The sequence below is a fragment of the Dreissena polymorpha genome, chromosome 9 (genome assembly GCF_020536995.1).
Source record: "Dreissena polymorpha isolate Duluth1 chromosome 9, UMN_Dpol_1.0, whole genome shotgun sequence".
In the NCBI taxonomy this organism is placed as follows: Eukaryota; Metazoa; Mollusca; class Bivalvia; order Myida; family Dreissenidae; genus Dreissena; species Dreissena polymorpha.
The window spans coordinates 538397-562509 of NC_068363.1; the positions used below are offsets into that span (position 1 = coordinate 538397).

A 24113-nucleotide genomic window follows, 5' to 3' on the forward strand; every position below is an offset into this window, starting at 1 on the left:
CATAAAAATTTATTAAAAATTTTATCAAAATGAGAGTTAAGTTGATTAGCAATTACTTTCTCAAAAATTTTAGAGGGCATTGGTAGGACACTTACTGGTCTATAGTTAGCTTTGCAAAAAGGGTCATTTTTCTTATATAAGGGTGTTACTTGTGCTATTTTGAGTTTATCTGGAAAAGTACTTGTGGCAATAGAAATGTTCACAAGATTGGTAAGAGGTTCAGTTAAAGCCGGTTTACCAATTTTTAAAAGCTTAGCTGATATTTTGTCCACTCCAGTGGCTTTCTTTACATTTAGCATATTAATTACTTTGGCAACATCGGGCATGGCTACTGGTTTAAAATTAAAGGTACAAATGTCTGGATAATTTTCATGAATTTTTTTGAGACTTGGGTGACTATCTAAATCAAAAGTGTAGTTTTCCCCGATGGACTGGGCAACATTAGCAAAGTATGAATTAAAAATTTCAGCATTATCGTTGTCTTTCGTTGTGATTTTGTTGTTTTCATGTAGAATTATTTTTGGCAGTTCTGTACTTGATTTATTTGATAGAAATGGCTTAATAGTTTTCCAAAAGTCTGAGTTTAATTTAATTTGGGGCGAGTTGTCTTTTATTTGGGGCGAGTTGTCTTTCGATTGGGGCGAGTTGTCCAATATATTTGGGGCGACTTGTCCAGATTTTCGGGGCGACTTGTCCTGGGGCGAGTTGGCTTTGGGGCGAGTTGTCTGGTAACCCTAAATAAATATATGAAAGTGCCAAATGTCCAAGATACCATGACGTCTTCCTCAAAATGTTAGATCCTTCGAACTCCATTTTATTTTATCCCTGACTAATCCTCTCACACATTAGGCCTACATGTAAGATTCCTTGCAATGTTCACAGCGTTTATTTTAAATCGTTTACGTTCTCAAATTTCAGCAGGTATTTAATTATAAATATTTATTTATGATTTAGATTTATTAACTATTTCGAAGATACAGTCTTGCAACATGTTTAGTTAGTCTAAGTTACGTGTTTAGTGATTCTTACAAACAATAGACTGACATGAAAAGTGGCTCCTTTTGAAGCACAAACTGCATCCAACTATATATTACAGCTGGCCCGGTTTGATGGGGCCTGTTTTTGATAATAATTAATTACCATTTTTCACTTCCGTGTTTATTATGTTTACCAACGCCATGATGGAAAAAAGTCCGTTTCCCACAATGCTTAGCGCGCATTCACACAGGTCAGTAAAGACCGGTGTGACACAATGAAATACCATTGTGTACACACCGGTCTTACTGACCTGTGTACTATCGCGAAAGGAATTGTGGGTAGCACTACTTTTTCAACATGGCTGCCGATTGACATCATCTCAGTTTGTCAACGTTCAAGGTAACAATATATGAGTATACTGATTGTCAGTTACAATCATGTAAGTTGTAGTTATTATTTATTGTTGCATACATTGTTTGGCTGTAAGTTTAATTAGATGAAATACGATAAATCACCAATAAAAAGCTATTTGATATATTACATTAACTGTCGGTGTCAATGTCATAGTAATGTTATATAGTATTTTACAACAATGAACCACACACATTAAAGCTGTAGTGAAATAAGGTCACTTCCAACAGCCTTGCTGTTGGGCTAGCTCTTGAGTGTCTGACTACCACTCTGGAGGTCGTGGGTTCAATCCCCGGCCTGAGCCCAGTATTTTCACATTAATGGCGACGAGGCAAAAAAGAACTGTGAATGCGGGAATGGGTCTGAGCTGTTCAATGGTGTCTGGGAGGGCCATGCGGATGCAAGACATGCTGTAGCGGGCGAATCTGGGCCTTGAAACATTAAAAAGGGGGAGGAGTGTAGTGAAATAAGGTCACTTCCAACAGCCTTGTTGTTGGGATAGATCTTTAGCGCCGTGGTTAAAGTGTCTGACTACCACTCTGGAGGTCCTGGGTTCAATCCCAGGCCTTTGCTCAGTATTTTCACATTAATGCTAATTGAAGATGTTTTCCCATGTACTAGTAATTATTTTCTCAGATTGTAAAATAATTTATTACAGCAAAATGAGTTGCTATATTGCTCAACATGTATATCACACCTTTATTCTAAACTAAAGCATTTACACATTTTCATAGGTTTGAACACATATTCTTATGTGGTACTACATGTAAGTCTCCGAAAGTGGTATGATATTGTACAGTCAGTCCACCAGGTTAGAATAACCCGGCAAAAAACTTTGAATTTTTTTACCACGATAATTCTTTCGGGATTTAGTGTTAATTTGAGAAGATGTAAAAATAAAGGGTAAAATTTATTTGTATGATAACAGATTAGGCAAGACAGCATATGCAGTTATTTGTCAAAAATAGCCAATTAAAGTTCACCCTTTAGAGAATTATTAAAAATCATTTACATAATAATAATATAATTAGTATTTCAAAACATTGTCATGGCATTTGTTATCAATCAGCAAAAAGTTTATTTGAAAATTATAAAGCCTCCTATATCCATATTCACATTTCAAAACATAACTAATTCAATCAGTTCCAGTTAACTTTTTGCTGCATTTATCCCCCTGTAAGCATAATACAAAAGCTTTCTTGCTTAAACTTTGTTGATTTATTCCTTTACCTTAGGTATACCCTACTTTGGGAACATGACCCATACCCTTGAAATTGGGAATTGAAGTGTCAATTCACCCTAAATTGGGTAAATATTATTAGTAAAATTTCTAAGTTAATTGTTATAAAATAGAAACTGAAAACCTATCAGAAAAATGGTTATTTCAACCTACCAGTCCTTTTTCTACACTGAAAATCTTTTTATTTCTATACTTTGAAAACTGAAACTATCCATTCACCATTGGGAATGTTTTTAGTGGATTTTGGAAAAAAGGTATGTTTTGCCATTGGGAATATGACTGAATAACGGCTATAAAATCAGCATGAAAAAGCCCTGCTTTAACTATGCTGTATTAAGTGTATGCTTAAACATCATCTGTATATAGTTTATCTAACAAACTTGATTTGGCATGCGGTGGTTAATATCCAGTTTGAAGACCACAAGCCTGTGAAAAGGTCATGCTCAGATTTTGTTAATACTATGTTATTGTCTTTTGTAGCCATGGAAACAGCAACTCCAGTAAAGTCAGTGAGGGCCTGTCTAACCTGTAATCGTTCATCTCAAGGACATTTAAAAAACTTAAGAAATGTAGCTATGCGATCCATACTACTGAAAAAACAGTTTGAATGTCTGGGCTGCAATATTGAAGACCTTGTGAAAGTAGGACATGAGAATCTGTTGGTTTGTGACACATGTTTGAAAATATTGGACAAACTATCAGAAATGAAGTTGAATTTACAAATGAACATGAAAGAACTAAAGAAGAGTGAGGATAGAACAAAGAGATTAATTATGCATTCTGTTTCTCCAGTAGTTAAGAAGTTCAAGGACACAACTGTACCAGTAAAATCTAGAAAAAGTTCAAGGGCACTTTTTAAGATGCCATCTCCATCTCCATCAAGATGTATTGATTCAGTTATTAGTCCAAAATCAGGCAGCATTGATCATTCATACTCTGGTATACCAAGCAAAACAAAAACACAAAGCCTTGACCATTTGTATTCAACAACCGTAAATCAAAATGTAGATCTTAATAATCCATACAGTTTTCATAAGAAGAAAATACTGATGCCTCCTGAAATTACTGTTAACGAAAAGAAAAGTGTCATAACAATATTTGAACAATCATCAAAAGACACTGTAAGTGTTAATACTGTTTTGGAAAAACTTCTTGATCTCCCTTCTGTAAATGAAAGACTATATCTATGTTTATTGCAACGACTATCTGGAGAACTAAACAGGATCTGTGGAACAAAAGACAAAAGTGTTTTAAGGACAAAGGTGTCAGAACTAGAACCTGAAACCTTTTTCAGTGACATTGTAAAAGAAATGCACTTGAAATGTCCGAAGGTGTTGCAGTTTCTGATAACCCTGTCTTGCCCAATGGATCTTGCAGTTCCAGAGAAAAAACATGGTATAGCAGCTATGTATGCACTTGGCATGTACTTACGGAACAACCACATGATTGCCTTTCAAAAAGCTGTTGCTGCATCATGTATAAGATATAATGCAGGGAATGGAGTAAGTATGTTTATTCTGGCCTTAAAACATTAACTGTAACAGGGATATAAATTAGCTTTAGCCCAAATTAGCCATGGCCCCTAAAATGTGTGATGGGCTAGTAAAATTTCAGAGATAACTCCTATATCCACTACACAAACAGATTAAAAGAAAAATGTTGGGCTAATGGATTCAAAATGTTAGTTTATAAGCCTGTGGAATGGTTGGCATTTACATTCTGGATTATGTATGTGTACTTTATTATAAATTTATATCATATTTAACAATGTATTATATGTGCAGTCATGTTCTTTCCATTTTGCTGTAACAGCTCACACTATTGTGTGAACTTTTTTTAAATGTCTGTTATAATTTCATACAAAAATGTGCACATAATGACGGTATTAAAACATAATTGTAATGTGCATGAAGATTCAATCAATGGTTATCATGAATGCCTGTGATGTATCTGTAGTTTAAAGTCACGCTCCATAGATGGCTTTTTTATATAAATATATATATATTAAACTACTAGTCTACATTGTAGATAAGGTTTCTATTTCTTCTCTTACCAATTTAAAACGGACATATATGTACAATTAGTCATACATGTACCCTAGAACTTTCAAACATACATTTTTTGGTTAATACAAATTAGTTTTAGTTTGAATAAAAATCATTTATGTTCAAAGCAACCTATGCCAATGTCAAACATATTGATTTAGAGTTTATGGAGTGCAGCTTTAAGTGTTGTTAAATATCAAACAATGCTTGAGATTTCAAATTTCATTTCCAGCTCATGGAGTTTTTACACAACCTGGGAATGTCAATACCTACAAAAAGCAAGCTGCCAATGTTGGATGACCTTGGACAAATAAATGGTCGGGATGTAGTTTCTGCTTTGGCTATTGGGAAAACCATCAAAATCACAATTGATAACATTGACAGGCACATAAAAGCTTATCAGGTTAGGAAGTTAATATGTTTGTAACTTTAATTAAGCTGTATAATTTTATCAATGTTTTACTATTTGTTGCACTTTAACAATATTTAATATATAAATATATATTTAATATATAAGAATAATTTTGATAAAAAAATTAGAAAACAACAATTAAAACAGATAGAGTCTGTACATTCAACAGGAGCAATATGAATTTATTTTCCACAGGTCAGGCTTGGTAGTGGAAACAGAGATTTTCACTACACTCATTGGTCGATCCTTATCGACAGATTTGACCCAAGAGATCTTCAAGGACTGAGCACACAACCGAAACAGATAACTGCCCAAGGACCTGACCCTACCATCTTCTTTTTGTCTTCAAACGAACATGAAGCATTAAGGTATTCATTTATTTTCTCAACTTGATTGAAAGTAGCGCAAATACAACATGTGAGTGAAGAAAAGAACAATAAGAAACAGTTAACCATGTTAATTGAATTGCAACCTTTCTGTTTGTAATCCAGCAATACATTTTCAATTCAGATAATTACATAAGGTAATGTTCATTTTTTATATGTGAGTGTTAGCTCACAAATAATGTAGAGACAATTTTTCAAGTCAGTCTGCATTAAGTACGCTAGGAACCGTTACCACTACCTGTATGGATAACTGCAGTAAAATTAAGCTGACGATCCTAGCCTATCCACCGCATCTGCCTGTTTATAGTCTCCACTGGTACACTACAAAGTGTGTATGTATTCAAAAGTATTTAACAGCTTGTAAGACAACATTGGCCAGTCTAGTGTTTGTCATTGAAATCTGTACATATTGGCTGCTTTCAAGGAAAACGGGGCTTAATGCATGTCATAAAAGATTAGCCTGTGCACACAGATTAGCCTGTGCAATGTGCACAGGCTAATCGAGGACGACACTTTCTGATATTGTGGTGTTTTTTGTTTAAAGAGAGTTTCTGGTACTGGGATGACAATTAATGCATATGCATTAAGCCCTGTTTTCCTAAAATGAAGCTTAAAGCTTTTTATTAATGATTTGAAAAAAACCCACATCTTGACCAGTGCTTTAAGACAAGCTCTTTATAAATTTGAATGGGTTGTGGTCATTTCAAACTTGCGATATAAAAAGCTATAACATAATTTTGAAAACTGAGTTGCGTCTAAGATTATACAACAGCAATGCCGAACAAATTCAGTGCCTTCAGCGCTTTGATTTTCTTTATTTGTAGGAAAAGATGTACTCAACTTGTCATGCGGATACTGGTAGAAGAAATACAGCCATTGTCCATGTTTTCTACGGCAACACCTCGTCTTGTGGACCATAAATACAGACAAGTGGTTGATAGACCATCACAAGTTCATCCAATGTTTGTAAGTAGGACAAATAAATATGATTTAATGAATAATGGAATTGGCTAAATGAAAATTTTGTACATTTTGACAATTAACTTCATTATATGTGACCGCAGCTGGGAAAATCAGTCTTGTGGTCAAAAATCACATTTTGACTTTTTGGTTAATTGAGATTCTGTAAACATTGTAGTTTGCAAAAATGACCAACCCTACAGCTTTTTGGTAGGAAAAATGGTCACTTTCTAGAATAAAACACACTTAAAACATTATTCAAACAACAAGCAAAATTGTTTTAAAATAGGAATATTCTTTTATCAAATACCTGTTAACAATATAATCAAGTAGCAACAGAATAATGGACATGTTAAAAATACACCAATTATGCTGCCATGTTAACTAATCACCAAAATACACAGTCTTGTCTTTTTGTACACTTATATGCTGTCATTATAAATTAACATTATCATCATAAAATCTGTTAACTGTGTTGGTTCTTGCTTGAGCAAAATTATAGAAATATATTTTGAATGCCTATTAAGAGATTTACATAGAAAATTGGCACTTCAGTGTTATGCATGACTGTAGTTGATTGCCATTTGCTATTACCAGCGATTCAACATAATAAATGTTGACACAGTGGTTTCATCATTTAGTATAAGGGCTAACACAGGGTTGTTAGAGTTTGTGATGGCTCAGAGTAATACAATTAACAGTAATGTCTTAGGCCCTGTCATTGTAGCTTTTATTTTATTGTTTGTTAATTATTTTACATCTTTTCAGAGCTCTTGTGATAGAGTTAGCTTGTGAAAGATGGGGGGCTGATTGCAAGACAGACTTGGAGTCTCTGGTTCCGGAAGAAGTGAAGACTTCTAATACCAAAGGGAAGAAGCAGTGGTTACAGGAGCAAGTGACCAAAGTGGTGGATACACTGTTCTGCCCATACTCTGCTCCAAAAGATGCTAAAATATACCTTCGGCGCAGTGGCCATTTGTACTGTGTTACGGTGCCTTCAAAAGATGTCGGGAAAACCATTGATCTTATAATAAATGGTAATTAAATATAAATTCTTAATTCAAACCCATATTTGACCTTGACCTAATTTGGGCTTTGTTTCACAAAACTCACTAATAAACATCCAATCCAGATCATGTGCATTTACTGAATGCCTCGTCTTGATTTTTCTTTGTTTTTTTTATCAAAAATATTATATTATTTCCTGGTATGTGTAACCTTTAATTGGAAACTCGCTTTTTTAACATATATCAGTCTAATCAGTCAGAGGTAAATTACAACTAATTGTATCTTTAAGTTATTTGTTTATGATGACAGCTTTTCTATTGTAAAAATAATTTTGTTTGGCTTTCAGGTGAAGCTGTCCGCATAAGAGTGCCTGAAGATTGTAAAACTGACGAAGCAGAAGATGGTGTGTTTTCATACAGCCTTGGGATTGTCAGAGTTGCAATGGATTTTATCATGTTCAATGATGCAATAAAATCAGGTGATATAGACATGATTACAATTCTTATGAAACGATTCATTCCACTGTTTGTAGGATTGTCATCCTACAAATCAAAGTATGCTATTGAGTGTGTCAACTTCCTTACTAAAACTGAATGCCTGTTGTCAGACTTTGAAAGTGCTAGAGTGAAACTGGGATTGTTGGTCAACAGAAAAGGCCGACCAGGAAAAAACAAACCAGCAGACATGGAACAGGAGAATAATATTCGTCTTGTCAAACACGTAATTAGAGGACTTGGAGCCGGAAAAAGTGATAAAGCTATGCTAAGAATATCGAAGGCAGCACCTGTAATCAGTGCAATGGTAAATGGACTAGAAGGAAGCAAGACACATAAAGATAGACACTCCAGAAAGTCAATATCAGAAGATATTTCAAGATTAGGGGATGCAATTCGAAAAATAAGGCCTTTCAACTATCAGAAGGGTAGACAAATGAATCCTTTCAAGAAAATTTCATCAAATGTGATTGGTGCTGTGAACAAAGACAAATTAAAGGACTTTATAATCAGGCACAGCTCCAGAGCAGTTAATAAGCTTGCTTTTGATGACAATGAAGACTAATAAGGGATGCTGTTAATGCCAATAAGGACTCGTTAAATTGATTTTTGTAGTCAGATCTTCAACACTTATTTTTGCAAAATTGAAAAAAATGTGGGTTTTTTTGCTTTTTGCTATTTGCACTAAAGTTTTGTATCCTTCTTTAACTTAAGTGCACATGAAAATTAAATTGTGTAAAAAACAACATAAAAAAACACACCTGAAGTCTGAGAAATGGTTTATGGCGCTTAATATTAATGGAACATTAATATTGTTTTGTAACCTGTAAAATAAATCATGTGTAAATATTGAGCACAGACCATCAAAAGTTTGATTTTAGCAACCAGCAATTCCTTCTACCAGATGCACAATATTTTGATATTAATTGTTGAAGAAATATGTATCAATTGTCATACCATTTACAATTTTTACAGTCTGATTGCTAAAATATGTCAGAAAAAAAGTTTTATTGCATTTACTGGACCTATAACCATGGCATCACATAAGAATGCATGTTATTACATTTATGTAAAAAGACAAGAATTCTACTTTTCATCTAACTATATAACATCCATTTTTTCTCTACCCAAATATCAGAAGCAAAAACAGTGAGAACTTTCTATGAATAGTTGTCACCATATGAACTTACTCCACTGGATATTTTTACCCAAAATTGTTGGAAAACATTAGTTACTAGTATGGCATTTGTATTATCAGGTTAAGTATTTTAAAAGGAGAAATCTTTTTGTGAGGGCACATATGTGCAATGGAGAGTGGTCTACTTCACTCATAGTAATATGTGATTGATGAAGCATATGTCAGTCTTGTTCATGCAATCATTTTTATGTCCCCGGATCGAATGATCGGGGGTATATTGTTTTTAACCTGTCTGTCTGTCTGTCATTCTGTCCCAAAACTTTAACCTAAAACTTTAACGTAGGTTAAAGTTTTGCAATAACTTTTGCAATATTGAAGATACATGTAGCAACTTGATATTTGGCATGCATGTGTACATTTTGTATCTCATGGAGCTGCACATTTTGAGTGGTGAAAGGTCAAGGTCATCCTTCAAGGTCAAAGATATGGATTCAAAGCGGCGCAATAGGGGGCATTGTGTTTCTGACAAACACATCTCTTGTTTAGATATGAGAAATATGCAAACACTTCCTTATTTATTTTCAATTTGTGTTAACTATTAAAAATTGTGTAGCTTTTAACTTGTTTTGCATGATTTATTCATTATAATGTTTTAAAATAGCCACTAGTGACAAAAGTTGTGTGAGTCTTGGTTGTTCTGGTCATGAGTGACACGTTTATTTTCTTAGCCTAACTGTGAATAATATTTTAACGTAATATTATAAATAAATTTGTGTTGTACTTTTCCGTGTATATAAATATAAGTACATGTATATGATAAAACTGTTTTGATATTGATGAAATTGAGGTACAAATAGTGTTATTAGTAAAATTTCCTGTCTTATTTGAATTATTTAAGTGAAATTCAATATGTGTTACTTAGACTTTTGTCATTCAATCTTACAATTGTTACTACCTCACCTCATGTCAACTTGTATTATTGAATGTTTTTTATTTGTGAAAGAAAAACATGACATAAAATGCACAGGATTGGAAATCAATTATCTGTCAGGTTAAATGAGCCAGAGACATAGGTCCATAATACTATCCCATGGTTTTGCTCTTTTCAGTATGAAAGATTTTCAGTGAAAAAAATATGGATAATGACCCTGTTTTAACTTATTTTAAAAACTGTGTAGTTCTTACAAGTGTCAATTCAGAGTTGTTGAGCAGAAAACTGTATGCAGTGTCTCAAATGATTGTCAGCTGACCATCATTGTCATAATCATAAACCATTATAAAAAAGTACAGCATTATTGATGTCATTATTGTGTTTATCATTATACCTCTTTTGGACTTATATATGTATTTTATGTATTAATAAACACATATTATTCAGTTGTGTGTGTTGTTTAAAAAAAAAATGCATCCTGAAGTGATCACCTGGCCCCATGTTCACAAAGGATCAAGTGCCAAAAGTTATATCGGGATCAAGTACTATCGTAACTCAGTCATACTTCATTAAAGATTGTTCTTCATTAACCCTTTGAGCGCTGGAACCGGAATTTGAAGGCCTTTGCAAACAGTTTGGATCCAGATGAGACGCCACAAAACGTGGCGTCTCATCAGGATCCAAACTGTTTGCTATTCTGATAGTATTCTTTGAAAAAAAAATCGAAGAAAATGCTAATTTTAAAAATTTAGCAGACAACATTTTAGCAGACGACAAATTTCCCAGCATGCAAAGGGTTAATTGTTCAGAATATCAAACGGAATACACATGTAAATTTTCCAAGCATTTCAGTAGTTGAAATTGAAATTGGAATTAGTATGTGATCCAGGATCAGTTTGAGGATCAAATTTAAAATCAAGATAGGTGATATAACTGCCAAACTCTGGAGTATTTCACATATCTTACTCATTGAATATCTTCATATTTGCTTAGTGAATGGCTATAATCATGTAGGTGAAATTTTGTTGGTGAGGTGACTTGGAGACCTGGATCAGGGGTGGATTAGGTAACTGTTTAATCACCATTTTTCAAGTGTTAAATCTACCAGCCATGTGTATATGTATTAAACATCAGTATAAATAATAGAAACAATTACCATTCCAGAATCATGTGTGCCTCGTCTACAGCTATGCACGAAATTATTTTTTTATTCTCCAAATTTTGTATCAAGGATTTCCCCGTATCAGTGCTTAAAAGCGCCTCAGGGTGAGAATACACCAATGTGAACTTTCCATCAGCAATATCGGACATAGGGACCGTTAATATTACATCTCCATCTGATTTAGCACCCCCTTCATCACCATCATCATCAAACAATGCTTGACCACCCTGACAGTTATAGTCCACACAACAGGCTTGTACTCCAATCTTTTGCAGTGCAATGATCTGATCTTGCATAATACTGTTCAAAGGTGTCAACACGATGCAAACAGACTTCTGTAGATTATAATAATCTTTAAGGATAAGTGGTGCCAGCTGGTAAATCAGGCTTTTACCATAACCTGTTGGGAGTATAGCCATAATGTCACGTTTTTCAATGACACAAAGTAACGCTTCGATTTGCAGTTCCTTGAGTGGCATGGGAAATCCTCCCTTTTTAGCAACCTCAAGTATGATATCTCTTGGACTTGCCATGTTTACGATTGAATTGTGAAAGCGAAAGTAAGACAGATAAACATGTTTCTAATAATTGCAATTCTTCTTTATAGACATTTGAAATCATCCTTAAACATAATTTAATAAAATTTCTTTAAATAACATTCCATTTTAAACACATATTCAACACCGTTTTTCTCATTAAAAAAAAAAATTCATTCCTACGCGGAACTATTTTGGCGGAATCACAAATCCCCTAACCAGGGGAATGTGATGCGTCCTAGCATAGAGGTGACAATAACGTAGTGACGTCACCATCTATGTATAGAATGAATGAAATACTCGTTTCATGTGCTGTACTCTCTAAAAAAATATCATAGTTGACCCGAAGGCATGTTTTACATCTTAAACTATTGTTCGGGTTTTATCTTTCGGAGATAATGGTAGGGCATAAATAGGTGTTCACGACCGAGTCCCTGAAATATGATAAACTTGGAGACTTTAGTAAAGCATTGCACTGAAAAAGGTTACATTCCACTAAGAAACGGCCGAAAAAAAAGTTGCAAAAACAGTCGATTTTGATTAGCGTCAAGTTCTTTTTTGGTTTGAATATGACATACCTTTTTATTGCATGAATCGATGCCGCTTAGAATGGCCTTTAAGAAAAGGTATGGTTATGGGGGTCTCTATGTGCAAAATGTTGCATTTATTTTCGCTCAAAGTTTGTCGCTTTTACATTGAATTATATAGGGAAACTATTTAGTATATTGTGACCTAGAAATACATTATTGTTGTGTTGCTACAATTGTGTCACACCGGTCTTACATTGTGTCACACCGGTCTTTACTGACAATAACGTAGTGACGTCACCATCTATGTATAGAATGACCGGTCTTACTGACAATAACCACTCTGGATCAGCAGACGTTTTATTTCATAAATCCGAGATAGCCGATGTATCACGATTGTGACAATAACGTAGTGACGTCACCATCTATGTATAGAATGGTGTCGCTACTTCACTTTGCTGTTATTACAAATTATGTTTTAACAAGCACCTCAAATGTGGCAAGGGAAGATAATAAGCACTCTGAATGTAAACAATCAATTTAACGTTCTGACTTTTTATTTCGCTCAGGGACCTATATATGCATATTACATAGTCAATTTGTTGTCAACTCATCAACTTACATTTTAAGGTAGTTCTTCATATTCATAATACAAATGCGCTTCTTTACTTCGGCGATGTCTTCGCATGTCAATTTAAAAAAAAACATGAAATATACACCCATTTTAAAGGGGCCTTTTCACATATTTTGGCATGCATTGAAGTTTGTGATTACATGCTTTGTATTGATAAATGTAAACATTGGATCTAAAAAGCTCCAGTAAAACTAAAAATAGAAAAAAATTAAAGAAAAGAAAGTAATTTCATTTGGGCTTGAACCACTGGCCCCTGGAGTAAAAGTCTATCGCTTATGCTTTATACTTGGGGACTTTACTTACGCATCACTTTTCAAACTTGAATAGCTCAGTTATGAGTAAAGATATTGATTTAAAATTTTACATACGAGCATTTGACTACATTCTTTGCAAGCTCACGATAAAATCATTCATCCGTGACAATTGGGCGCCTTAGCTGGTTGGGTAGGTTTGGTTCCATATTTTTGCACATGGAAATGTTAAAACGCGATTTAATTATAGTTTTATTTCAATTTTATTATTTAAGGTGGGTTCGTATACAAGGAAAACATAAAATAAATTTACAAAACAATGTAGCTCGTATGAATATTTAGGAGCGCAATCGCGCACTTTGCACTTTATAGGCTACCTTTCGGACTTGCTAAAGCGACTGATCGTCACGGATGAATGACTGTAAAGTTATCTTGCACATATTGTAGTCAAATGATCACATGTGCATTTTTAAATAAAAAATATTTACTCATTACTGAGATATGTAAGTTTTAAAAGTGTTGCGTTAGAAAAAATCAAGTGTAGTAAAAGGCGAGATACATGTTATTCCAATTTAATTTCAATTTTATAATTCTATGATAGTGGTTACAAAAGAAAAACATAATATTAATTCAAGAATAACAATATGGCTTGTATGAATATTCGAGCGAAATGGCATGTTGCAAGCCGGTCAGTTATTTAGATGTGTAAGTTTATGCGATTTACTTTTCACATTGTTATTATTTAATGTTGTACGAGTTTGCAAATTTCACTTTTGAAGTGACGTTTTTAATTTTTTAAGTTTTATATTTTGATGTTTTTCAATTTCAATAAAATCTTCAGGAATTATCAGATATGTGTTGAATTATTCTTGATCCAAATTTCAACACAAGCAGTTCAAAAATAAGAGAGCTATATTGATATGATTAAGTGATGCGTTTACTTAGAAAAGTCTCCAAGTGTATATGAGCAATCTTGGTAGCATAAAAAATATAAGGACAACAACAGAACTCCAAATTATTCAAGCGTTTTGCATTGCAACACTTTATAATTTTCAGGTTTTTAAATTGTCAAAAAATCCATATGGTGCATATTTGAGAGCAAAGTAAATCTTCCTTATTACTGTTTCCCCACAAATATCATAACTGCAACGAACAGGTGCGAATCTGAAACAGTTTTTTTTTGTCAATGTACCAAAACGTGAAAAGACCCCTTTAACTGGTTTTTACCATCCTTTGTCTAAATAATTGTAAAAGTAATTAGGTCAAGGACCTTAGTAAATTTATGAGTTGTTGGTCCATTTTAGTACAAATAGTACAAAGCTGATTGGCAGAAAAAGGTGATAATAATAAATTCAAAATCAAATAAAAGCAGTAAAGAAACTTAAGCAATCAGATTTTTTAGACTAGAACTGACTAGAGCTGTTTGATGAAGATGTTCATTTGCTGGGATTTTCTCTTGAAACCCATCATATCCATCTGTTATTTTCTGTTTGAAGATCCCCAGGTATTGCAACCATGGGTAGAAAAGATGCAAATAGCACGCACTCAGCACCTGTGGATACATATAGGAAACAAATAGGTGAGCAGGACTCCAGATCAGGCCTAACAATGAAGGGTACCATACATGTTACTCTTGAGCTCATTGATAAAAGGGATTGCCCCCACACACACACACACACACCCAACCCAACTGTCAGCTTTGCAGGATAATGAAGAATAGTAAAGTGTTTTTTAAGCTTCAAATAAAGGGTAGTGAATAACCATGACAGTAAGATCGAAGACTCATAAATATTTTAAAGTAGTATAAGTGTTTTATATTATACAGAAAGATTTCTGAAAAATATATTGTATTGTTGTTTTTCAACACTTACCAGAATCCCCATATAATGTACCGTACTGAATATGTTCATGAGAAAATTAGTACCCCCTTAAAGTTAAAACTATTTATTTTAGCTTAATCGCATTGAAAAACCTATGGCTTATTTGAAACGCTATTGAGTCAATTTCCTGGGACTAGAACCGGTACTTGATGTCCTTTGGGGAGATCTAAAGAACGCTTCCACTGTATGGACTGAACCCATGACCTCCCGATGGCTAGGCAGACACCATATCCACCATGGCTAAGTACCCCTTAGGCCCACCTACAGTATCTAGAAGGTGCATGCAAAATTATAATGATTATTTACACATATGACCCATTTAGCTACTGTTAAGAATCAAACGTGTCACAAGCAGAAAACTCCTCTGACATTAGCCATATATGAAATTAAAACAGTTGTGTTCTGTCATGCTCACTGTCAGAAATGTAACAAGTTCACAGATAACTAGCATGCTTGCCGTAACAAGTTCACAGATAACTAGCATGCTTGCCTGATAAATTTACAAGATGTCTGAATAGATTTCAACCAGATGTATCAGTGTGTCTGACAAGCTCCGTTTGAATTTTGGTGGAGTCTTCAACAAGAAGTGAATGATATGGATATATATAATATATTAAAAAATTCCATTTGTTGCTTTTAAGCTTACACAATGCCCTTTTACAATTTTTGTTGAAATATAGACTGTTCAAAAGTTTGCAGGTTATCGTGTTGAGTTATTTTTATGCCCCAAGTAGGGTGGCATAAAGCATTTGAACTGTCTGTCCGTCCGTCCATCCATCAGTCCGTCCGAAAACTTTAAAATTGGCCATAACTTTTGCAAAATTGAAGATAGCAACTTGATATTTGGCATGTATGTGTATCTCATGGAGCTGCACATTTTGAGTCGTGAAAGGTCAAGGTCATCCGTCAATGTCAAACGTAAAAAAATACAATCCAAGGGAAGTAATAAGCTTTAAAAGGGAGATAATTTCTAAACCTGCCAAATGATATATTGAAATTTTATGTCAAAGGTGCGCAGTAGGGGGCATTGTGTTTCTAACAAACACATCCCTTGTTTAATATACTTTTATTGCAGTTTCGAACTGTAACATTAATGATTTTTAAGTAGCTGTTGTACTTTTAATAATGTTTCCATTTTTGTAGAACTATTCTAGTTTCTCTTAATATGTTCATGTTCATAATATTTCAGGAAAACATGATTATAATAAGGAGAAGAGAAAACTTAAAGCTGCAAAAGCTGCTGCTGATCTTAAGAAATCCTCATCACCTGTAAAGGTACCTATATTTAATAATTAATTATTGATAATTACAGGTGTATGCTTAATTATTGTTATTCTTCTTGTTGTTGTTTCAATCTGTGCGTATCTAAATGAGAACATTTATCCGTAAACATGTGTCATTGTGAGCTTTGATAGGCAAGGTTTACATGCATCTGATAAAGAACCAATATGGAGGTAAAGTTATAGTTCCATGTCTAACAAGAACTAGTAATCCTGGTTGCATTAATCCAACTCCCAGCTACATGTATTGACCCTCCGGGTTTCAGCTGAAAAAGCATTGTTCTACAATTTGCAGATTTCATATTAAAATACAACTACTTATACACGTAAATTGTCAAAAAAAATCATATTCATACAGCTGGCAACATAGAAAATTATTTTCACTTTTATATAATGTATAATTTTATATTGTAATAATATCATAAACATCATGCAATGATGTTCCAGACGAACAACCAATGCGGTTTGTGTGTTTGAAGTGCTGGTATCCAGTGGGAATATAACGATTTCCCTACCACATTCACTTCTAAAAAAGCATTCCCTACCATTTATTCACAATTAGAACTTTGTTAAATAAAAAAGCAGGTTTTAGTAATATATGTTCATAAGATGGTAATTATTTCTAGGCATCATGTACTGCATGTCCTTTAAGTATAATCCCAGATTAGCCTGTGCAGTTTCACAGGCTAATAAGGGATGCCACTTGCCGCCTAAACTAAATTTTTGATAGGAGAGTCTTATTTAACCAAAAATTCCATACAAGTGGAAAGTGTCATCGCGTGATTAGCGCGTGCAGACTACAGAAGCATTTCTGCTTTGACTCTTTACGTTCATGTACATGCCTTTAACCCAGTTTTTCCAGAACGGGCCCCAATTGGTCAATGTAAGGTTTTGTTCACTTCTTTATTTCCAGGACACAGTGATGGTTCTTATCACAGGTCTACTGTTAATAGGTGGTTTATATGTGGGATTGTATTGGTATTTAAACAAAGAGCTGCCAAGATGAGAGAATGAAGATGCCTAAGTGTTATAGCTTACATATCATTTAATTGGAAAGATCAATTTAAACGCACCCGGCCACTTTTTATGATATTTTCCATACCCCAGATACTTAGTATTACACCTGGGGTACTTTTTGGTATTACCTGAGCTGTCAGTGACCTTTAAGCCTTATTTGACGACTATGCATTTGCCTATGATGAAGTTATACCAGTATTAATACTTGTTGTTAGTGAAAATTAATTAACTTTGAGATTCAAACATTTTGTTCCATTTTATGATAGGCAATGAAGATCAAGTGACTGAGTATTTACTCAATAAATGGTGTCAATATGTTGCATCTTTTTATATACTAAATGTTGCACATAAAGGTGAATACATGTTTTAATTTAAACAATCTTTGAATATTGTGATGATTAGTTGTTAATCTCTGAACATATATTCGATAAGTTTTGTTACTTTTATGTTTTATGTATGTTAAACAATAATACCATTCTGTATTTTTGTTTTGTTATGGGTTTGTTAACATCGTTGTTGAATATAATTAAATTCACACATTGCATACTTGCCTTTTATTTATTTGAATATTATTTACTTATTGTATGTGTAACCCAAAGAATTTTCATCTTTATGTTATATTTATATGTCTAAAATGCTTGTGACATACATTTTAATTAATACATGTGTCTCAATCATAAGATTTAAATTTCAGTTTGTTTTTGTTTTTTTAGCTCATCTATTTTTTGAAAAAAAATTATGAGCTATTGTCATCACCTTGGCGTCGGCGTCCGTGTTGGCGTCAGCGTCCGGTTAAGTTTTGCGTTTAGGTCCACTTTTCTCAGAAAGTATCAATGCTATTGCATTCAAACTTGGTACACTTACTTACTATCATGAGGGGACTGGGCAGGCAAAGTTAGATAACTCTGGCGTGCATTTTGACTGAATTATATGCCCTTTTTATACTTAGAAAATTGAAAATTTTGGTTAAGTTTTGTGTTTAGGTCCATTTTATTCCTTATGTATCAAAGCTATTGCTTTCATACTTGCAACACTTACTAACTATCATAAGGGGACTGTGCAGGCAAAGTTATGTAACTCTGACTGGCATTTTGACAGAATTAGGTGCCCTTTTTATACTTAGAAAATTGAACATTTGGTAAAGTTTTGTGTTTAGGTCCACTTTATTCCTACAGTATCAAAGCTATTGCTTTCATACTTGCAACACTTATTAACTATCATAAGGGGACTGTGCAGGCAAAGTTATGTAACTCTGACTGGCATTTGGACGGAATTATGGGCCCTTTATACTTAGAAAATTGAAAATTTGGTTAAGTTTTGTATTTTGGTCCACTTTACCCCTAAAGTATCATAGATATTGCTTTCATACTTGGAACACTCGCAAACTATCATAAGGGTACAGTAAAAGGACAAGTTGCATAACTCTGGTTGTCATTTTTACGGAATTATGGCCCTTTTTTGACTTAGTAACTTTGAATATATGGTTAAATTTTGTGTTTCGATCCACTTTACTTCTAAAGTATCAAGGCTATTGCTTTCAAACTTCAAATACTTTCATGCTATCATGAGATTACTGTACCTGGCAAGCTTAATTTTACCTTGACCTTTGAATGACCTTGACTGTCAAGGTCAAATTATTAAATTTTGCTAAAATTGCCATAACTTCTTTATTTATGATTAGATTTGATTGATACTTTAACAAAACTACTCTTACCTGACATACCACAATAGACTCCACCCAAACCATCCCCCGTGCCCTCCCTCCCCCCCCGAATCCCCCCCCTATTTTTTTTTTAAGATCATCTCACAAATGACCACCACACCCTCACACAATATCCCCCCCCCCCCCCCACCCCACCCCACCCCCAATTTTTTTTTGAAACGGTTAAAAAACACAAATATTTATTTTTATTATTTTATTTTTGAAATACCGTCCAACCATCGCACCCAAAAATCCCCAACCCGAATCCCCCCCCCCAATTTTTTTTTTTTGCATTTTTTTCGCATTTTTGGAAAATAATGTAATAAATGTCCACACCCCCACACTATACACCCCTCTTCACTCTACCCCTCCCTCCTTTGTGATTGAAATTGAGAGTCCCTTCACCTTTAAAAAGAAAATAGATGAGCGGTCTTGCTCTTGTTTATTTTATTTCATCAGTAAATCTCAAATGTAAAAAAGACGGATTTGAGTGGAAGAAAACAAAAAAAGAAATATATGCAATTTACCATAATTGAACTTGCATAATATAAATACATTGTTTCAAGATTTTGTTTGAAATCCTTTGCACCTAATTTGCATTATGTGACAACTTCTTATAATGATACGAACTTGTTCTTAAGGGGAAAATACCCATTTTTGCAAAGTAACAATTTAAAAAATTCAAAATAAAATAAAAAAATGATTCAAACAAGGGAAGTAACTATCATGAAAACATATACATTACAGTTTGTACAACTTGTTATTGGTCGTTTGGAAAATTTCATTTTGAATTTAATTGTGCTTGTAACAATAAATGTATTTGTAACATTTATTGAACTTAAAAAAAATATTTTATTTGATACAGGTATTGTTCTTGTAACAATTATTTTTATTATAACTGTTATGCTACATGTATTACATGTTTTGTACTTCATACATGTATTGTACATGTAGCCTTTTTATCCCCCGCCATCGGCGGAGGGATATTGCTTTGGCGTTGTCCGTCCGTCCTTCCGTCCGTCTTTCCGTCCGGCCGGAGCCATATCTTATAAGTGCTTGGACGGATTTCATTGAAACTTGGTATGAGTATATATATGGATACTAGGATGATGCACGCCAAATGGCATTGTACACCATCTGTTAATAACGGAGTTATGGCCGTTTGTATCTTGAAAAAATGCCTTTTTGAGTGTCAAATATAACACTTTTGTGTCCAGAAGCATATTGGCGGGGGATATCAATTCAACGAATTTACTTCTTGGTCTTTTATTTACTTGTAAAATTTAGTCTACTTGTAACATGTATTAAACTTGTTACTTACAATGATTTTGTAACAATAAGTATGCCGGGACATGATTGTGATTTTTATACTCTTATGATACACGTGACTGCTGAGGACGTGAATGAATACTTTATATACAATTATTTGAGGACGTTTATGAATAACTTATACATAGAGGGTAATCACGTGATAGACAAGCTGGCGACGCCCATGCCGGGACAGTTATTTTTCGCCATTTTATACCCTTCATTACTCTTGTTTAATTTTAAAATGACGCTCACTTTCCAGCAATACCAGTAAACATGTGATTAGCGTTTATTTCGTATTAAAATTCGCTTTATATCTCGACTTTACTTCCCGCAAATTTTCTCAGTGGAGCTTTAATTAGGTCATCCCGCTAAGAAATTTCGCAGCGAGTAAAGTCGAGAAAAAGAGCAAATATCAACACGAAATAAACGCTAGTAACTTTCTTGCTGATATGGCTGGAAAGTGAGCGTCATTTAAACAATAAATACAAGTAATAAAGGGTATAAAACGGCGAAAATACCTGCCTTGGCATGCATTCCAGGTGGATATTGGTGTATTGAGTTGATATAGCCCTTAATTTAAGTGATTTTTTTTATATTTCTATATACTAAATTAAACATGGTTTATCCTGCTGACCGTGCTTTAAGTTTTCATCTGGACTTTTTGTGATTTAAAAATTGACATTATTGCCGTTATCTTGTTCACGGCATTTTGTCATTTCTTTGCTTTTCAATACTATACATAAATTGACATGTAACTGAGACGTGTTCAGTTATTTGTATTAAAACGTAGCGTTTCAAGTAATTATATTGTTTAACCAATGAAATTTGCTATTAAGTATCTTTAAATGTTGATATAAATTTAAAAAGGAAATGCGATCGGAGATACCAAATTATCATGCTGTGTGTTTCGAACTGGGTTTTTTTATAATCACGTGTGTTTACGCTCACATAAATATAACTGGTCATTGCCCAACCTGCGAGGTAAATTATATCTCGCTGTTCAAATACGTAAGATTAGCTACTGGTCATGTACGTAATTCCGGCCACTTTTGGGACTATTTAAGAAAAATCTTTAGTGTTAGGCAACTGGTTGAAACTAAACTTCACATATATAATCCTGGGTTCAAAACTCACCTAGCATGAAAATTTAAATAGAATTAGATCGGTGAATGTTACTTAATGAACAGAAAATGATGACATGTAAACTATCCATTTTCGTAGGTTAAATGTACCTAAAAAATCGGCCACTTTTCGGTTTGATCTGCAGATAAAATTACAAAGCAATATCTTTTGACAAATGTCCTCAATTTCAGAGTATTAATCAATGTTTATACTATTAATATTTTTGACTTGAAATTTAAAATAAATGCGAAATTATTACACCATTTACTCCCCCTACCTATTTTAATAAATATAAACAATGGGGAAACTGCTATTTCATTAAAAAATATTTGTTTTTAATGTGTTTAATAAATTTTTTCAAACATAGCTAAAAAAGTAAACACATTTTGTTTGAAAAGTTGACTTCAGTGTTGATTATTAGTAAACGCTTATATATAATATTTAAACATGTAATCTAGCAATATTCTTATAAAGGGAGGTAATTCATATATTAAAAATTTATATTTAGCTTCTAATTTGTATGTTTTGAATATAAGTTTTTGTACAATAAATTGGTAAAACTTGGATTAAAGTTTATTAGATAAAATAAAAATAATTTTATCAAATATATTTGTTTCTTATATGATTATAATTGTTGCAACATATGATGTCATCACTTTCCCCATGAGCCAAATATTTCCTGCTATATTTGTGACATTTTAACACAAAAGTTTACGGTGATATGGTTCTTACATTTGCAAAATATTGCGAGTGGGGATGGTTTTCATGTTGATTTTTCTAAATAAAAACAAAATATGTGCGTCAAGATCATGAAAATGATTTTACACAGGTGGCCGATTTTTTACGTACAGGCCGGAATTACGTACATGACCAGTACACTTTATTTCTTATTTCTTATATCATTAAATCAAGATTTTGTAATAGATCTACGTGCACAGTCAATATGTTTTTGATTTGCCGAATCTTATCTTTTGTAATATTGGAGCGTTTGACATATCGGAAGCATTAATTCTACACGAAATTGTGATTAACAACTGCAGCATTTAAGAGATATTGGTGTTGTACGAAAATCATCGACTTCATAAAGCATTTATTAACCGCATTAGTATCATGCGCGAGACAATATATTCAACACTTACTTCCAAATTGATGCGCCAGATATCACGCGCTCGGCACGCGCCTACCAGACGACACTTCTGGGAAATCCGAACGCGTCATCTGCACGCGCGTTATTTACTGCCTAACTTTGGTAGGCAAAACATGGTTTCAAAATGTCGCTGCAATATATACACTTTATTTGGCAGGAATATTGCATAAGGTTTAGTTCTACACTTGTAACAGTAAAGTCAACACATGTTTGGCGGGTTTGCGTAAATATATTCGTCCTAGTGAGTCAAGTTGATTATTCGTTAGGAAACTATTGAGAATATACACGTCTATGCAATATTGAATTTTCAAAGTTCGTAAGAACGTCCGAATATGTGCGTGACAACGAACAACGACGTTGAGTGTCGAACGCGAGGGATGTGTGTTAAGTGTCCAGATCAGGGACGACACTCTCCGCTGGATTTTTGTTAAGAAGAGATTTCCTTTAAAAGAAAAATTCCATATAAGCGGAAAATGTCGTCCCTCATAAGCATGTGCGGACCGCCCCGGCTAATCTGGGATGACACTGTACGCACCTGCATTAAGCCCAATTTTCTTAAAACGAGTCCCATATCAACATCTTTAATCCAACCAGATTCCCCGGGTACTATGGATGAAGGCAATCGGTGCCATTCCAGGCAATTAGCTGTCTTATATGCATCAGGGCATATGCTATCTTTCCCGTTTGTGATAACCGGAAAGAACCGAAATAAGTAAAGTACAGATGTATGTCACGGGACTAACACCATGTAAGCTCAAGTTGTTGCTTATACCTTCTGATTTTTACCGGTACTCGAGTACCGTGTGTCCGCTTTTGCAAGATAAATGTCTAAACAAAGGTGTTTTATCTTTTTTATTTAATTGAAGAAAAGATTGTTCGTTTGGTCTCTTAAATGTGTCCCCTGAACTCATGAAATCATTTATGTAGCAACAAAGAAAAACTTGCAAATCAAAATATATGCTTCGCCGTGATTCAAGCGTTATGTGATATATTTTTCTTTCAAACTTACTGCATCCAATTAAGTGGATATTCTTAAACAATTCCAACATGTAACTGATACCCAGAGCAAAATAAGTATAAGTGTATACATTTATTTAAAAAAACATTTAACATTTTATTAAATTATTTATAAATTCACTTAACAGTGCACGCTTTTTGACGATGCTGCGAAGCAGCTCGTATAAGTTATCATACTATGATAACAATGGCGACCTATGTAAAAGACCGAGCCAGTCCGATTGAGATAGCTCGATTTTTCTAATCGGCATATCTCGCTGATTATCATTGATAAAGATATAGGAAGCTCAGCTATAAATAGGACAGCATATTCTGGGAAAAAGATTTAATAATAGTTTAAAAACGTTAATTTTAAATCAGTTATATTCAATCCATTATAAGTTTATAGATCAATGAAACAACTATGCATTTTCTGTATTGTATTTGGCATTTGTCGTTATTCAGTAAATAAATTGCGAATTAAAACGTGTATAATTAACTTTCAACGCGATCATGAGTGTAAAGAAAACGAATTATTTCGAACC

General features: G+C 33.8%; 3 protein-coding genes across 5 annotated transcripts; 2 read left to right on the top strand and 1 right to left on the bottom strand.

The window, feature by feature from the left end:
- The first annotated feature begins 1241 nt into the window (after nt 1-1241).
- On the top strand, nt 1242-10451 carry LOC127844920 (uncharacterized). Of its 2 annotated transcripts, XM_052375470.1 has the most exons (8): nt 1271-1377; nt 2625-2697; nt 3110-4131; nt 4907-5077; nt 5282-5454; nt 6297-6438; nt 7201-7469; nt 7787-10451. In XM_052375470.1, the coding sequence occupies exons 3-7, from the start codon at nt 3112-3114 to the stop codon at nt 7225-7227; spliced, it is 1533 nt and encodes a 510-aa protein (XP_052231430.1). In that variant the 5' UTR covers nt 1271-1377; nt 2625-2697; nt 3110-3111; the 3' UTR covers nt 7228-7469; nt 7787-10451. The 2 variants fall into 2 exon arrangements, with proteins under 2 accessions (XP_052231429.1, XP_052231430.1); XM_052375469.1 differs by lacking the exon at nt 2625-2697 and having other exon boundaries at nt 1242-1377.
- A 704-nt stretch (nt 10452-11155) lies between these two features.
- Nucleotides 11156-11698, bottom strand: LOC127844631 (bifunctional 3'-5' exonuclease/ATP-dependent helicase WRN-like). Its single transcript, XM_052375037.1, has one exon. The coding sequence runs from the start codon at nt 11696-11698 to the stop codon at nt 11156-11158; it is 543 nt and encodes a 180-aa protein (XP_052230997.1).
- A 1031-nt stretch (nt 11699-12729) lies between these two features.
- Nucleotides 12730-19055, top strand: LOC127844940 (triple QxxK/R motif-containing protein-like). Of its 2 annotated transcripts, none has more exons than XR_008032979.1 (4): nt 12730-12858; nt 14610-14692; nt 16183-16268; nt 17187-19055. XR_008032979.1 is itself a non-coding variant. In XM_052375506.1 (4 exons), exons 1-4 carry the CDS (start codon nt 13784-13786, stop codon nt 17277-17279), a joined length of 297 nt encoding a protein of 98 aa, XP_052231466.1. In that variant the 5' UTR covers nt 13711-13783; the 3' UTR covers nt 17280-19055. The 2 variants fall into 2 exon arrangements, 1 of the variants encoding a protein (XP_052231466.1); XM_052375506.1 differs by lacking the exon at nt 12730-12858 and adding an exon at nt 13711-13818.
- Nucleotides 19056-24113: the final 5058 nt, after the last annotated feature.